The sequence below is a fragment of the Balaenoptera borealis genome, assembly GCF_965194805.1.
Source record: "Balaenoptera borealis genome assembly, chromosome: 19".
NCBI lineage: Eukaryota > Metazoa > Chordata > Mammalia > Artiodactyla > Balaenopteridae > Balaenoptera > Balaenoptera borealis.
This window is the reverse complement of record NC_138878.1, coordinates 68,193,677-68,210,732: the sequence shown is the minus strand read 5'-3', so window position 1 is coordinate 68,210,732 and position 17,056 is coordinate 68,193,677. Positions and strand designations below refer to the sequence as shown.

Here is a 17,056-nt window from a genome sequence, read left to right as displayed (position 1 = left end):
TGTCTTTCTCTTTCTGACTTACTTCATTTAGTATGATAATCTCTAGTTGCATCTAGAGACCAGACACCTTCTGACGTCAACGTATAGCTCTAAGGTTGGTCCAGCATAATCCAGCTGGTGGAGGGGAAACGGCAAGGGATAGGGGACAGGTCACACCCAGATGCACACATACTTTACTCCCCTGTATCCCACAGGCAAGAACTAGGCATTTGGCCGCAGCTGGGCGCTCAGGACTGGAGAGTGTGGTTTTGTTCTGGGCCCAAGGAGAAGAGCCAGTGGGCTTGGTTTGTATGACCTCTGTCTACTCTACTCACCCTGCTCTCAGGAAGTCAGAGCGAGGCTAGTTTGTATGTGAGTGGGGTGTTTGAAGGTATAATGAGATAATGCAGCAAACTGCTTAGTACAGTGTCTGGTCTATAGAGAGGGTCGAGTAAGGTCAGTTCTTACCGTATCCATGTAATTGTATTAATCATAGTGAGTGGTGGTATCGCGCATTTTTCCTGGACTTCTAGACTCAGAGGAAAAGGGGCCTTTCTTCCCCTTGAAGTTATGATCTACGCTATACTCTCTATGGAACTCTTTCCCACCTTCTCCATCCATTTATCCATCCTCCTGTTTGTCCACAGGACACTCAGAAGCAGCCCCTTGCGCTGTACCTTCCTGCCCCTCTTGCCCTTAAGAACACCAAATGGATGTCTGGGGTTTTCAGCCCCACATCTGTGCTGCTGACTGTAGCTTGAATAATCCACAGTGAGTCACGGTCTCTCCTCTCTGTCGGTCCTTCAGGCTTCTCAGCCCGCTTGTAAGTGTCTTTGGCCAGCCCCACCAGCGATGCTCTGTTCCACACACCACCCCGCCCCCCATTTCCTTATTCCCAGATCTCCACTTTCGTGTCTCAGAGACCCATCAAGCTTGTCATGCCTTAGAAGACCCCCAGGATCCTGCCCACTCCTGCCCCGTGCCCCGTTCTGAGAACGTCCTGCCATCTAAGCAGATTGGAAGATTAGCAACACCTCAGCCAGCGTCTTTCTCCATCAAACCAACATCTGTCCATCCCCAGGCCTGCCCGTTTGAGATTATCCGTGTGTCCTGAGTCCATCACCAGCACCCTAGTTCAAGCTCTCGTCGTCTTTTTTTTTTATAATAAATTTATTTATTTTATTTTATTTCATTTATTTTTGGCTGCATTGGGTCTTCGTTGCTGTGCGCAGGCTTTCTCTAGTTACAGAGAGCGGGGACTACTCTTCGTTGTGGTGCGTGGGCTTTTCATTTGTGGTGGCGGAGCACGGGCTCTAGGTGCACGGGCTTCAGTAGTTGCAGCACGTGGGCTCATGGGCTCTAGAGCGCAGGCTCAGTAGTTGTGGCACACGGGCTGAGTTGCTCCGCGGCATGTGGGATCTTCCGTGACCAGGGATCGAACCCGTGTCCTCTGCATTGGCAGGCGGATTCTTAATCACTGTGCCACCATGGAAATCCCTCTCGTCATTTTTTTTTTAAATAAATTTATTTATTTTATTTATTTTTGGATCTGTTGGGTCTTCATTGCTACACGTGAGCTTTCTTAGTTGTGGTGAGCGGGGGCTACTCTTCGTTGCAGTGCATGGGCTTCTCATTGTGGTGGCTTCTCTCGTGGAGCACGTGCTCTAGGCTCACGGGCTTCAGTAGTTGCGGCACGTGGGCTCAGTAGTTGCAGCTCACGGGCTCTAGAGCACAGGCTTCCCAGACCAGGGATCAAGCCCATGTCCCCTGCATTGGCAGGCGGATTCTTATCCACTGCGCCACCAGGGAAGCCCACAACTCTTGAAAGAGTTGTCTCATTTTGGAAATGATGGACAGTTGTCCTGTGGTGTATGTGGGGGATGAGTTCCAGTGCTCCCGTAGATGCCAACATCCGTGGATGCTGAGGTCCCTTATGGTGGGCCGTCCCCCTCCATATGCACGGTTCCACATCTGCAGATTCAGTCAACTGCAGATTATGTAGTATTTTGATCCATGGTTGGTTGATCCCATGGATGCAGAACCCACAGATACAAAGGGCTGAAATCGTGTATAAGTGGACCTATGGGTTTTAGACCTGTGTTATTCAAGGATTGACTCTATATATTTGACTTCCATACCTTCTGTTTTTAAAATCTACTTAATTTTTTTATATGGGAAGTATACAGTGATACATATAAATCCTTCAAGTTCAGTTTCACTTTTTCTTTTTTCAATTTTTAAAAAAATTTTATTGCAGTATAGTTGATTTAGAATGTTGTGTTAATTTCTGCTGTACAGCAAAGTGATTCAGCTATACATATGTATACATTCTTTTCATATTATTTTCCATTATGGTTTATCACAGGATATTGAATATAGTTCCCTGTGCTATACAGTGGGACCTTGTTTTTTATCCATCCTATATGTAATTGTTTGCATCTGCTAATCCCAAACTCCCAATCCATCCCTCCCCACCAACCCCCTTGGCAACCAACCACAAGTCTGCTCTCTATACCTGTGAGTCTGTTTCTGTTTTGTAGGTAAGTTCATTTGTGTCATTGTGTCATTTTTTTTTAGATTACACGTATAAGTGATCTCATATGGTATTTGTCTTTCTCTGAGTTACTTCGCTTAGTATGACAATCTCTAGATCCATCCATGTTGCTGCAAATGGCATTATTTCATTCTTTTTCATGGCTGAGTAATATTCCATTGTATGTATGTACCACATCTTCTTTATCCATTCCTCTGTCAATGGACATTTAGGTTGTTTCCATGTCTTGGCTATTGTAAATAGTGCTGCTGTGAACATAGGGGTGCATGTAGCTTTTCAAATTAGAGTTTTGTCTGGATATATGCCCAGGAGTGGGAAATTGGCTTTACTTTTTACATGTGTATAAACTGAGGTATCCTCCACCTCACCCAAAATTTAGACTATTTCCAGTTCTGTGGCAGGTTCCTGGTGCCCCATCCTTGTCAATAGCTTGTCCTACAGTGGTACCCACTGTTTACACTCTATCACCGTGGATAGGTTTTATTGTTTTTTTTCTTTTGGGTGAGGGGGTGCCTCAAACAACAGAAATTTATTGTCTCAGTTCTAGAGGCTGGGTGTCCGCAGGGTTGGTTTCTACTGAGGCCACTCTCTTTGGCCTGTAGAATAAGATGGCTTGTTCTTGCTGATGGCATTGCTGTCATCCTAATTGCCCAGTACAACAATGAGAATAATAACATTAGACTTCTTCAGAGAATCAGAGCCAAAAGGAGATAAATCAGAGTTTTTTTTTTTTTTTTTTTAATGCTAATGGACAATTTTTTTTTTTTTTTTTTTTTTATGGCTGTGCTGGGTCTTCGTTTCTGTGCCAGGGCTCTCTCCAGTTGCGGCAAGTGGGGGCCACTCCTCATCGCGGTGCGCGGGCCTCTCACCATCGCGGCCTCTCCCGTTGCGGAGCACAGGCTCCAGACGCACAGGCTCAGCAATTGTGGCCCACGGGACTAGTTGCTCCGCGGCATGTGGGATCCTCCCAGACCAGGGCTCGAACCCGTGTCCCCTGCACCGGCAGGCAGACTCTCAACCACTGCGCCACCAGGGAAGCCCAAATCAGAGTTTTATTCTATTGATTAGGCTTCGTGTGATTATGAGGGCTAAGCGATTTCAAAATCTTCAGGGCAGGCCAGTAAGCTGGAAGAGTAGATGCTTGCAGTCCTGAGTCTGGAGGTAGAATCCCTTCCCTCCCAGGGCATCTCAGTCTTTTCTCTTAAGGACATTGATTTTTTTTTTTTAAGTTTATTTATTTATTTATTTTTCTGGCTGCGTTGGGTCTTCGTTGCTCCGTGCGGGCTTTCTTTAGTTGCGGTGAGCGGGGGCTACTCTTCATTGCGGTGCGTGGGCTTCTCATTGTGGTGGCTTCTCTTGTTGCGGAGCACAGGCCCTAGGCGCGCGGGCTTCAGTAGCTGCACCATGTGGGCTCAGTAGTTGCGGCACACGGACTTCAGTATTTGTGGCTCGCGGGCTCTAGAACGCAGGCTCAGTCGTTGTGGCGCACGGGCTTAGTTGCACTGCAGCATGTGGGATCCTCCCAGACCAGGGCTCGAACATGTATTCCCTGCATTGGCAGGTGGATTCTTAACCCCTGCACCACCAGGGAAGTCCCAAGGCCATTGATTGATCGGATGAGGCCCACCCACATTAAGAAGGGTAACCTGCCTTTCTCAAAGTTTGATGATTCCAGTGTCAGTCATATCTAAAAAGTACCTCACAGCAACATCCAGAATGGTGTTTGACCAAACAGCTCAGCACCGTAGCCAAGCCAAGTTGACATATAAAATTAACCACCACACATACTCGCACTGCGTCAAGAACTGTACTGAGAGCTTTACAGGCATTTTCTTATTTAACCCTCATGACACCCGGAGAAACTGAGAGTCCTCTAGTCTCTTAGGTGAGGAAATTATGACTTAAAGAAGAAAGGAGGAGGTTTCCCTGGTGGCTCAGTGGTTAAGAATCTGCCTGCCAATGCAGGGGACACGGGTTCAAGCCCTGGTCCAGGAAGATCCCACATGCCGTGGAGCAACTACTGAGCCTGCGCTCTAGAGCCTGCGTGCCACAACTACTGAAGCCCGCACACCTAGAGCCCGTGCTCCGCAACAAGAGAAGCCACCGCAATGAGAAGCCCGCACACCACAACGAAGAGTAGCCCCCGCTAGCCGCAACTAGAGGAAGCCCGCGTGCAGCAAAGAAGACCCAACGCAAGCAAAAATAAATAAATAAAATACATAAATTTAAAGGAAAAAAAAGAAGAAAGGAGGGACTTCCCTGACGGTCTAGTGGTTAGGGCTGTGCCCCTCCACTGCAGGGGGCACAGGTTTGACCCCTCGTCAGGGAACTAAGATCCCACAAGCCGCACCTCAAACTGAGGCATTGTGGCTCCAGAGCTCTCCCTACTAACACCACTCTAATGCTTCTCAACAGGGCAGAAACTCGTCTTTCATACCGTTTGACTTTGTGTGTCCCACTACCCCTTTTCTTCTGAGATTTTTATTCTCTTCTTACTGTAACCGCCCCTTCAGGCTTGCCTTCACCAGGCTTCTGGTGCCATTTTCTTCTTGTAACTCTCTTTTTTTGCTGCGCTGTGTGGCTTGTGGGATCTTAGTTCCCTGACCAGGGATCAAACCCAGGCCCCCTGCAGTGGAAGCACAGAGTCCTAACCACTGGACCTCCAAGGAAGTCCCTCTTTTTTTTTTTTTTTTTTTAATTTAAACAGTATTTTCAGTGTTTTATTTATCAACCACTTATATAGCACTTATTACATCCCAGGCCATTTTCTAGGCACTTTTTTCTTTTTTAATTGAAATATAGTTGATTTACAATGTTGTGTTTCAGGTGTATAGTAAAGTGATTCAGTTATATATATACATATATCCATTCATTTTCAGATCCTTTTCCCTGATAGGTTATGTTGAGTATAGTTCCCTGTGCTATACAGTAGGTCCCTGTTGTTTACTTTATATATAGTAGTGTATATCTGCTAATCCCAAACTCCTAATTTATCTTTCCCTCCCCCCAGCCTTTCCCCTTTAGTAACCGTAAGTTTGTTTTCTATGTCTGTGAGTCTGTTTCTGTTTTGTAAATACGTTCATTTGTATCATTTTTTTTAGATTCCACATATAAGTGATATCCTATGATATTTGTCTTTCTCTGACTCACTTCACTTAGTATGATAATCTCCAGGTCCATCCAGGTTGCTGCAAATGACATGATTTCCTTCTTTTTTATGGCTGAGTAATAGTACCTTTTCTTCTTTTTTTTTTTTTTTTCTGAAACATTTATATTAACATATTTCCATACATATTTCCATACAAATACAAATATAAGATTTTTAGAAATTTCATGTAATGTCTGAAACATTTATATTAACATATTTCCATACATATTTCCATACAAATACAAATATAAGATTTTTAGAAATTTCATGTAATGTCTGAAACATTTATATTAACATATTTCCATACAAATAACCCAATGAAAGTTTAGTATTAGTTGTTTTGTTTGTTTTTTTATACTGCAGGTTCTTATTAGGCATCAGTTTTATACACATCAGTGTATACATGTCAATCCCAATCGCCCAATTCAGCACACCACCATCCCCACCCACCCCACCGCAGTTTTCCCCCCTTGGTGTCCATATGTCCATTCTCTACATCTGTGTCTCAACTTCTGCCCTGCAAACTGGCTCATCTGTACCATTTTTCTAGGTTCCGCATACATGCATTAATATACGATATTTGTTTTTCTCTTTCTGACTTACTTTACTCTGTATGACAGTCTCTAGATCCATCCACGTCTCAACAAATGACTCAATTTCGTTCCTTTTTATGGCTGAGTAATATTCCATTGTATATATGTACCACACCTTCTTTATCCATTCGTCTGTTGATGGGCATTTAGGTTGCTTCCATGACCTGGCTATTGTAAATAGTGCTGCAATGAACATTCGGGTGCATGTGTCTTTTTGAATTACGGTTTTCTCTGGGTATATGCCCAGCAGTGGGACTGCTGGGTCATATGGTAATTCTATTTTTAGTTTTTTAAGGAACCTCCATATTGTTCTCCATAGTGGCTGTATCAATTTACATTCCCACCAACAGTGCAAGAGGGTTCCCTTTTCTCCACACCCTCTCCAGCATTTGTTGTTTGTAGATTTTCTGATGATGCCCATTCTAACAGGAGTGAGGTGATACCTCATTGTAGTTTTGATTTGCATTTCTCTAATAATTAGTGATGTTGAGCATCTTTTCATGTGCTTCGTGGCCGTCTGTATGTCTTCTTTGGAGAAATGTCTATTTAGGTCTTCTGCCCATTTTTGGATTGGGGTGTTTGTTTCTTTGATATTGAGCTGAATGAGCTGTTTATATATTTTGGAGATTAATCCTTTGTCCGTTGATTCATTTGCAAATATTTTCTCCCATTCTGAGGGTTGTCTTTTCGTCTTGTTTATGGTTTCCTTTGCTGTGCAAAAGCTTTGAAGTTTCATTAGGTCCCACTTGTTTATTTTTGTTTTTATTTCCATTACTCTAGGAGGTGGATCAAAAAAGATCTTGCTGTGATTTATGTCAAAGAGTGTTCTTCCTATGTTTTCCTCTAAGAGTTTTATAGTGTCCAGTCTTATATTTAGGTCTCTAATCCATTTTGAGTTTATTTTTGTGTATGGTGTTAGGGAGTATTCTAATTTCATTCTTTTACCTGTAGCTGTCCAGTTTTCCCAGCACCACTTATTGAAGAGACTGTCTTTTCTCCATTGTATATCTTTGCCTCCTTTGTCATAGATTAGTTGACCATAGGTGCGTGGGTTAATCTCTGGGCTTTCTATCTTGTTCCATTGATCTATGTTTCTGTTTTTGTGCCAGTACCATATTGTCTTGATTACTGTAGCTTTGTAGTAGAGTCTGAAGTCAGGGAGTCTGATTCCTCCAGCTCCATTTTTTTGCCTCAAGACTGCTTTGGCTATTCGGGGTCTTTTGTGTCTCCATACAAATTTTAAGATGATTTGTTCTAGCTCCGTAAAAAATGCCATTGGTAATTTGATAGGGATTGCATTGAATCTGTAGATTGCTTTGGGTAGTATACTCATTTTCACAATGTTGATTCTTCCAATCCAAGAACATGGTATATCTCTCCATCTGTTGGTATCATCTGTAATTTCTTTCATCAGTGTCTTATAGTTTTCTGCATACAGGTCTTTTGTCTCCCTAGGTAGGTTTATTCCTAGGTATTTTATTCTTTTTGTTGCAATGGTAAATGGGAGTGTTTCCATAATTTCTCTTTCAGATTTTTCATCATTAGTGTATAGGAATGCAAGAGATTTCTGTGCATTAATTTTGTATCCTGCAACTTTACCATATTCATTAATTAGCTCTAGCAGTTTTCTGGTGGCAGTTTTAGGATTCTCTATGTATAGTATCATGTCATCCGCAAACAGTGACAGTTTTACTTCTTCTTTTCCAATTTGTATTCCTTTTATTTCTTTTTCTTCTCTGATTGCCGTGGCTAGGACTTCCAAAACTATGTTGAATAATAGTGGTGAGAGTGGACATCCTTGTCTCGTTCCTGATCTTAGAGGAAATGCTTTCAGTTTTTCACCATTGAGAATGATGATTGCTGTGGGTTTGTCATATATGGCCTTTATTATGTTGAGGTAGGTTCCCTCTATGCCCACTTTCTGGAGAGTTTTTATCAGAAATGGGTGTTGAATTTTGTCAAAAGCTTTTTCTGCATCTATTGAGATGATCACATGGTTTTTATTCTTCAATTTGTTAATATGGTGTATCACATTGATTGATTTGCGTATATTGAAGGATCCTTGCATCCCTGGGATAAATCCCACTTGATCGTGGTGTATGATCCTTTTAATGTGTTGTTGGATTCTGTTTGCTAGTATTTTGTTGAGGATTTTTGCATCTATATTCATCAGTGATATTGGTCTGTAATTTTCTTTTTTTTGTAGTGTCTTTGTCTGGTTTTGGTATCAGGGTGATGGTGGCCTCATAGAATGAGTTTGGAAGTGTTCCTTCCTCTGCAATTTTTTGGAAGAGTTTGAGAAGGTTGGGTGTTAGCTCTTCTCTAAATGTTTGATAGAATTCACCTGTGAAGCCATCTGGTCCTGGACTTTTGTTTGTTGGAAGATTTTTAATCACAGTTTCAATTTCATTACTTCTGATTGGTCTGTTCATATTTTCTGTTTCTTCCTGGTTCAGTCTTGGAAGGTTATACCTTTCTAAGAATTTGTCCATTTCTTCCAGGTTGTCCATTTTATTGGCATAAAGTTGCTTGTAGTAGTCTCTTAGGATGCTTTGTATTTCTGCGGTGTCTGTTGTAACTTCTCCTTTTTCATTTCTGATTTTATTGATTTGAGTCCTCTCCCTCTTTTTCTTGATGAGTCTGGCTAATGGCTTATCAATTTTGTTTATCTTCTCAAAGAACCAACTTTTAGTTTTATTGATCTTTGCTATTGTTTTCTTTGTTTCTATTTCATTTATTTCTGCTCTGATCTTTATGATTTCTTTCCTTCTGCTAACTTTGGGTTTTGTTTGTTCTTCTTTCTCTAGTTTCTTTAGGTGTAAGGTTAGATTGTTTACTTGAGATTTTTCTTGTTTCTTGAGGTAGGCTTGTATAGCTATAAACTTCCCTCTTAGAACCGCTTTTGCTGCATCCCATAGGTTTTGGGTCGTCGTGTTTTCATTGTCATTTGTCTCTAGGTATTTTTTTATTTCCTCTTTGATTTCTTCAGTGATCTCTTGGTTATTTAGTAACGTATTGTTTAGCCTCCATGTGTTTGTCCTTTTTACGTTTTTTTCCCTGTAATTCATTTCTAATCTCATAGCCTTGTGGTCAGAAAAGATGCTTGATATGATTTCAATTTTCTTAAATTTACTGAGGCTTGATTTGTGACCCAAGATATGATCTATCTTGGAGAATGTTCCGTGCGCACTTGAGAAGAATGTGTAATCTGCTGTTTTTGGATGGAATGTCCTATATATATCAATTAAATCTATCTGGTCTATTGTGTCATTTAAAGCTTCTGTTTCCTTATTTATTTTCATTTTGGATGATCTGTCCATTGGTGTAAGTGAGGTGTTAAAGTCCCCCACTATTATTGTGTTACTGTCGATTTCCTCTTTTATAGCTGTTAGCAGTTGCCTTATGTATTGAGGTGCTCCTATGTTGGGTGCATATATATTTATAATTGTTATATCTTCTTCTTGGATTGATCCCTGGATCATTATGTAGTGTCCTTCCTTGTCTCTTGTAACATTCTTTATTTTAAAGTCTATTTTATCTGATATGAGTATAGCTACTCCAGCTTTCTTTTGATTTCCATTTGCATGGAATATCTTTTTCCATCCCCTCACTTTCAGTCTGTATGTGTCCCTAGGTCTAAAGTGGGTCTCTTGTAGACAGCATATATATGGGTCTTGTTTTTGTATCCATTCAGCCAGTCTATGTCTTTTGGTTGGGGCATTTAATCCATTCACGTTTAAGGTAATTATCGATATGTATGTTCCTATGACCATTTTCTTAATTGTTTTGGGTTTGTTTTTGTAGGTCCTTTTCTTCTCTTGTGTTTCCCACTTAGAGAAGTTCCTTTAGCATTTGTTGTAGAGCTGGTTTGGTGGTGCTGAATTCTCTTAGCTTTTGCTTGTCTGTAAAGCTTTTGATTTCTCCATCAAATCTAAATGAGATCCTTGCCGGGTAGAGTAATCTTGGTTGTAGGTTCTTCCCTTTCATCACTTTAAGTATATCATGCCACTCCCTTCTGGCTTGTAGAGTTTCTGCTGAGAAATCAGCTGTTAACCTTATGGGAGTTCCCTTGTATGTTATTTGTCGTTTTTCCCTTGCTGCTCTCAATAATTTTTCTTTGTCTTTAATCTTTGCCACTTTGATTACTATGTGTCTTGGCGTGTTTCTCCTTGGGTTTATTCTGTATGGGACTCTCTGCGCTTCCTGGACTTGGGTGGCTATTTCCTTTCCCATGTTAGGGAAGTTTTCGGCTATAATCTCTTCAAATATTTTCTCTGGTCCTTTCTCTCTCTCCTCTCCTTCTGGGACCCCTATAATGCGAATGTTGTTGCGTTTAATGTTGTCCCAGAGGTCTCTTAGGCTGTCTTCATTTCTTTTCATTCTTTTTTCTTTAGTCTGTTCTGCAGCAGTGAATTCCATCATTCTGTCTTCCAGGTCACTTATCCGTTCTTCTGCCTCAGTTATTCTGCTATTGATTCCTTCTAGTGTAGTTTTCATTTCAGTTATTGTATTGGTCATCTCTGTTTGTTTGTTCTTTAATTCTTCTAGGTCTTTGTTAATCATTTCTTGCATCTTCTCAATCTTTGCCTCCATTCTTATTCCAAGGTCCTGGATCATCTTCACTATCATTATTCTGAATTCTTTTTCTGGAAGGTTGCTATCTCCACTTCATTTAGTTGTTTTTCTGGGGTTTTTTCTTGTTCCTTCATCTGGTACATAGCCCTCTGCCTTTTCATCTTCTCTATCTTTCTGTAAGTGTGGTTTTTGGTCCACAGGCTGCAGGATTATAGTTTTTCTTGCTTCTGTTGTCTGCCCTCTGGTGGTTGAGGCTATCTAAGAGGTTTGATGGGAGGCTCTGGTGGTGGGTAGAGCTGACTCCCTTTTCTTCTTATAACTCTTAAGCACTCTCCAAGGGTGAATCTACCCACGCTTATTCCTTCCGTTTCAACCCAGTACCCCATCCTTCTTTCTTTCTGGCAACTCTGACGTCTGCATTAGGACGCAGCTCATGGGACACCTCCCAGGGAAGATGACCTTTTTCTTCCCAGTCTTGCTAGGTGCCACTTCCCTACACTCTCACAAAACCAAGACATCAATCCTTGAGGCAGATGCTCTCCAGACAGTATTATTGAAACTGTCCTCCCTCCCCTACTCCAGATCCTCTGTCTCCTGGTCCGGCCTGCTGTCCAGATTTTCCCTTTAATGGTGTCAGGGTACAAGGGTCATAAAAAGTAACTGGAAATCTAGGATACATTGACGTAAAAACATAGCAGATATCAGAGGTGCTGCTTTCATCCTCATTTGTTCACTGAAGTGTTGCTTCTGTTTCTTCTGTGTTGCATCACCGAAAGTCCCCCTTTGTGTATTGGATTCTTTTCAGGTGACAGAGCAAAACGTCAGACCAGAGAGCCGGTTTTGTCTGAAGGAGCCTTGCTCCAGGGAAGCCTGACTCTGGGATCTTCAAGGGACTGCAGGTCGAGGCAAGCCAGGGATCCGGAAGGGCTTTTGGAAGTACAGAAAGGTCAGCTGAGGCCAGAGACAGACGCCCACAAGGCGACCCATCCTGGGAAAACGAGCCTTGAAGATGATGGTTTGGAGGCGGATGATGGTGTGCACTCCAGGGCGTTCCAGGAGAGAGTCTCTGAGGGAGATGTTCTCTGTGAGCGTGACCCACAGGGACCAGGAAAAGGCCCCCTGATTCATAACCTCTACAAGTGCAAGCAGTGCGGGAAGTGTTTTAACAGGAAGTGGTACCTTGTTCGACATCAGCGGATTCACACTGGAATGAAACCCTATGAATGCAACGCATGTGGGAAAGCCTTCAGCCAGAGCTCAACCCTGACCCGGCACTACGTCATCCACACCGGGGAGACACCGTACAAGTGTGCCGAGTGCGGGAAGGCCTTCAAACGCAGGTCGTACCTCCTGCAGCACCAGCCGATCCACACCGGGGAGAAGCCCTATGAGTGCGGCCAGTGTCGAAAGGCCTTCACCCACCGCTCTACTTTTATTCGCCACAATAGGACCCACACTGGAGAAAAACCCTTCGAATGCAAAGAATGTGAGAAATCATTTAGCAACAGAGCACACCTCATCCAGCACTACATCATCCACACTGGAGAGAAGCCCTACGATTGCACAGAGTGTGGGAAGGCCTTCAGGTGCAGCTCAGAACTCCTGCAGCACCAGCGGATTCACACGGGGGAGAAGCCCTATGAGTGTGCCCAGTGTGGGAAGGCCTTTCACCGGAGCACGTACCTCATCCAGCACTCTGTCATCCACACCGGGGAGACGCCGTACAAGTGTGCCGAGTGTGGGAAGGCCTTCAAACGCAGGTCACACCTCCTGCAGCACCAGCGGGTTCATACTTGAGAAAAAGGCCTTCACCGCTGCTCCTTTTTTGTCTTTCATGAGGGGATCCACGCTGGAGGGAAGAACCCTTTGAGTGCAGAGAATTCTGGGAAGGTTTTTTGTCTGCTTTTCAAATGCACAAGTGGTCACGTGGGAGAAGACGCCTTGTGAATGCAGTGGAAATGTCAGAAGACTTCGGCCCCTGCTCATCGTTCAGAGGATTCATTCTGTGGAGAAACTCAGCGCGAGAAGCCATGCCACCCGTGGGTCCGTCCACCTCTGTCAACATCAGAGAACATACCGGGAAAAGACGTTCTGAATATAACCAGAAGGACGCTCCTCAGCCGAAAGAAAAGACTCGTCCTCGCCACCTGAGAATGTGTAATGAAGAAGAACCACGTAATTATTGCCGTGAGAAAACCTCCTGTGACAGGTCACCACTAGTCACATAGAGTCATATTGGAACTTGACGGAGCTTGAGCTTTCCCTGTGAGGAAGCACAGAGGAGACAGACTCAGGGGTCGTTGTGCGCTTATAACAACCTTCAGCCACAGGGCTCCCCATTGGTTTGCACTTAAGCCATCTCAGCATTATGTTAAAAAGAAAACTAACAAGGGAACTCCCTGCGGAGTCCCAGTGGTTAGGACTCTGCGCTTTCACTGCAGGAGGACCTGGCTTTGATCCCTGGTCGGGGAACTAAGATCCTGCAAGCCCCACGGTGCGGCCAATAAAGAAAAAAGAAAATAACAAAGAGGTGGAGGGGATAGAGACAAAGGCTATAAACGGAAAAAACAAATGCTTTCGGAAACTCTTTCAGACTTTCTTGCCAAGCCTGTTGCAGTTTTTCATCAGTTCTGCTTTTTGGTGGGGCAATGTTTGAGGGAGAAAAGGACCCCAGCCCTTTGTTTTTATGTGTTCACCACTGTCTTGTGTCAGGAAAGTTGGATGTTGAGGGCAGCTCCACCAACATTTGTTGGAAGGCTTTGTTCTGAACATCTCTAGCCATTGGCATAATTCTTTGTGAGAAATATGAGGGCTTGAGTCATGAGCTACTTGAACTTGTAAGAAATTAGAATACCGAAAATAACATCACACAATACTTGTATTTTATATCTAAGGAGAGAATGGTCCACATAGGGATCGCCACATTAAAGTGTGCACCCCTAAAGACGTTGAATTTTTTTTTTATAGGTAAACTCCTGTTCATCTGGTTTTAAATGCCTGATACTATCTCTCACTCTTTCTTCTTCTTCTTCTTCTTTTTTTTTTTTTTGGTTTAAAAAGAAGTACGTTTATTAGTATATGCACACAGTTTGCAGAATAGAAACAGTTAGGATATTTAGGGAAATTCACTCTAAAATTCAACAAACCTCAGTGAAAATACGTTGTATTTGTTTAATGGCAGACAGGTAATTACTTGAGTCTATTAACTGGCTGCATTTTCAGTCTTCAATAGGTTCTTTTTTTATTTTAATTTTTTATTTATTTTATCTTTGGCCATGTTGGGTCTTCATTGCTGTGTGCGGGCTTTTCTCTGGTTGCAGTGAGCAGGGGCTACTCTTCGTTGTGGTGCGCAGGCTCCTCATTGCGGTGGCTTCTCTTGTTGTGGAGCACGGACTCTAGGCACGCGGGCTCAGTAGCTGTGGTGCACAGGCTTAGTTGCTCCCCGGCATGTGGTATCTTCCCAGACCAGGGCTCAAACCCATGTCCCCTGCGTTGGCAGGTGGATTCTTAACCACTGCACCACCAGGGAAGCCCTCAATAGGTTCTTTGAAAAGATATTTAGCAAGGTGGAAGATAACTTGATCCATGTCACTTAGAGGCTTTATTTATCTATTTTTTAAAATTTTATTGGAGTATAGTTGATTTATAATGTTGTGTTTCAGGTGTACAGCAAAGTGATTCAGTTATACATATACTCGTTCTTTTTCAGATTATTTTCCCTTATATGTTATTACAAAATATTGAGTATAGTTCCCTGTTCTGTACCGTAGGCTGTTGTTGGTTATCTGTTTTATATATAGTAGTGTGTATATGTCAATCCCAATCTCCCAATTTATCCCTACACGCCCCCCCCCCAATTCTCACTCTTGATTCCATTCTACGTGGGTTTTTTCTTTTTCTTTTTTTAAATCATTCATTCATTCACTTCGATATTTATTGGATGCCAGAATCACTGTTCTGGGCACTTGAAAGGCATCACTGAACAAAACAGGTTGAAAAAAGAAACAGTCTTGCCCTGCAGAGTTTACATGAGCAGCGTAATAAACAATAAATTGTATAAAATACTAGAAGGTCATAAGCGTTACTGAAGGGGAAAAATGGAGCAGTGTGAGTTGAATGAAACACACCAATCTGTGAGGGGATAAGAACACGTCATAATTTTAAATAGAATGGTTAAAGTGGGGCCTTTTCTCAAAGCTGATGTTTATGCAAAAACTTGGGAAGAGAAGAAGGTGCTAGCTATGTGGGTATTTGGAGAAAGTTCTCTCCATGTAGAGGGACCGTCCAGTTCAAGGGATTTACGGCTGGGACATAACCTGGAATATTCGAGGCACATCAAGGAGGTGATGGAGCTGAATCAGTGATGAAGAGAGGGAATAGTAGGAGATTAATTCAGAAAGGAAATTGGGAGTCCAATTGCAGTCAAACGCTGCATAACACTGTTAGGGTCTTGGTTTTGAATGAGATGGGGAGACATTGGAGGATTTGAAGCAGAGGAATGGCTTGATCTGCCATGTCTTTGAAGGGTCACACCGGCTGATGTATTGAACGTGGCTTGTCAGAGGGTTTGTTTTCTTTATTGTCTCTGACAGCAAGGTGCTCATCCTGTATGGCTGTGGCCTTCTGAGGTGAGTCCTAGTTCTTTCCTCTTTCCGCTGTTTCAGCCTCTCTAACCCTGTGGAAAGGACTGGACATTTCCAAGTCCCCCTCTGCAGCTTTCTAGCTGTTGAATTATAGGTAAAACCAGTAAAATAAAACACACATCCAAGTTAAATTCATGATAAAGGAGAAGGATCCTCCTTGTCCGATCTTATAAATGTTTGTGTGAAGTTGTTTTTTTGTTTTTACACAGTAAAGTGCCAGGTATTTTAACAGGTGAGTCCAGATGTATACATGCAGGTCTAGTGTTTGTGTGGGTTTCCCAGTTGCCACCATGGACTTACTCCCTTGTGCTGGCATTGGATATGAGTACTTGAAATTTGTCCTGAGATTTTTTTTTTTTTCCTTTGAGGCTAGTTTTCAAGCTACACAAGATAATCAGTATTAACTGAAATAATGTGAAAAAATGTGCCGTACAGGGGCTTCCCTGGTGGTGCAGTGGTTAAGAATCCGCCTGCCAATGCAGGGGACACAGGTTCAAGCCCTGGTCCAGGAGGATCCCACATGCCGCAGAGTGACTAAGCCCGTGCACCACAACTACTGAGCCTGTGCTGTAGAGCCCGAGAGCCACAACTACTGAGCCCACGTGCCTAGAGCCTGTGCTCCGCAACAAGAGAAACCACCGCAATGAGAAGCCCGCGCACCACAACGAAGAGCAGCCCCCGCTGGCCACAACTAGAGAAAGCCCACACGCAGCAACGAAGACCCAATGCAGCCAAAAAGAAATTAAAAAAAAAATATGCTGTACAGAAAAATATAAAATGATAATTTTCCTCACTTGGGGCCTTCTTCAGAGCCCTTTTTTTTTTTTTTTTTTTTTTTTTTTTTTTGGCTGCACTGGGTGTTCATTGCAACGCGCAGCCTTCTCTAGTTGTGGCGTGTGGACTTAGTTGCCCCGCTGAATGTGGGCTCTTAGTTCCCCCACCAGGGATCAAACCTGCATCCCCTGTATTGGAAGGCAGATTCTTAGCCACTGGGCCATCAGGAAAGTCCCCTCAGAGCCTTTTTTTTTTTTTTTTTTTTTTTTTTGGCTGCGTTGGGTCTTCGTTGCTGCGCATGGGTTTTCTGTAATTGTGGCACATGGGCTCAGTAGTTGTGGCTCGTGGGCTCTAGAGCACAGGCTCAGTAGTTGTGGCACACGGGCTTAGCTGCTCCTTGGCGTGTGGGATCTTCCCAGACCAGGGCTCAAACCTGTGTCCCCTGCACTGGCAGGCGGATTCTTAACCACTGCGCCACCAGGGAAGCCCGTCATTTGTTTTGAATCTCAAAATTTCCCAGATTTGAGTCCATGGGAGTTCCCTTATGCTGGTTTGTCCCATTTTCATGTCACCATCACATTTTGTGCACTTAGCTCTGATATAAAAGATATTACAGTTTCATCCTGCAAATTTCCTTTCTCTGCCAGGAATCAGTCTTTTCTCTAAGGAGATTTTCTTCTTGGTTGAGAAAGGTATTGAGAAATCAAGAACTGGGTCTTGGATGTGCTCAAGGACATAGGTGAACCGCTGCTTCCGGGTCTTCTTTGACTACACTGCATTTAGGTTCACA

The 17,056-nt window shown here is 43.0% G+C and overlaps 1 protein-coding gene across 12 annotated transcripts in view; it reads left to right on the top strand.

Moving 5' to 3' along the window:
* LOC309617261 (zinc finger protein 550-like) overlaps nucleotides 1-17,056 on the top strand; it is a 148,315-nt gene that overhangs the window by 81,616 nt on the left and 49,643 nt on the right. Inside the window, exon 4 of one of the 12 annotated variants that reach the window (XM_082369274.1) lies at nucleotides 11,655-15,666. The exons of the other annotated variants lie outside the window; for them this stretch is intronic. Within the exon in view, the coding sequence (XP_082225400.1) occupies nucleotides 11,655-12,646 (992 nt within the window). The 3' untranslated portion in view covers nucleotides 12,647-15,666. Of the gene's footprint in view, nucleotides 1-11,654; nucleotides 15,667-17,056 lie in introns of those variants that run through there. 12 annotated transcript variants of the gene reach the window in all.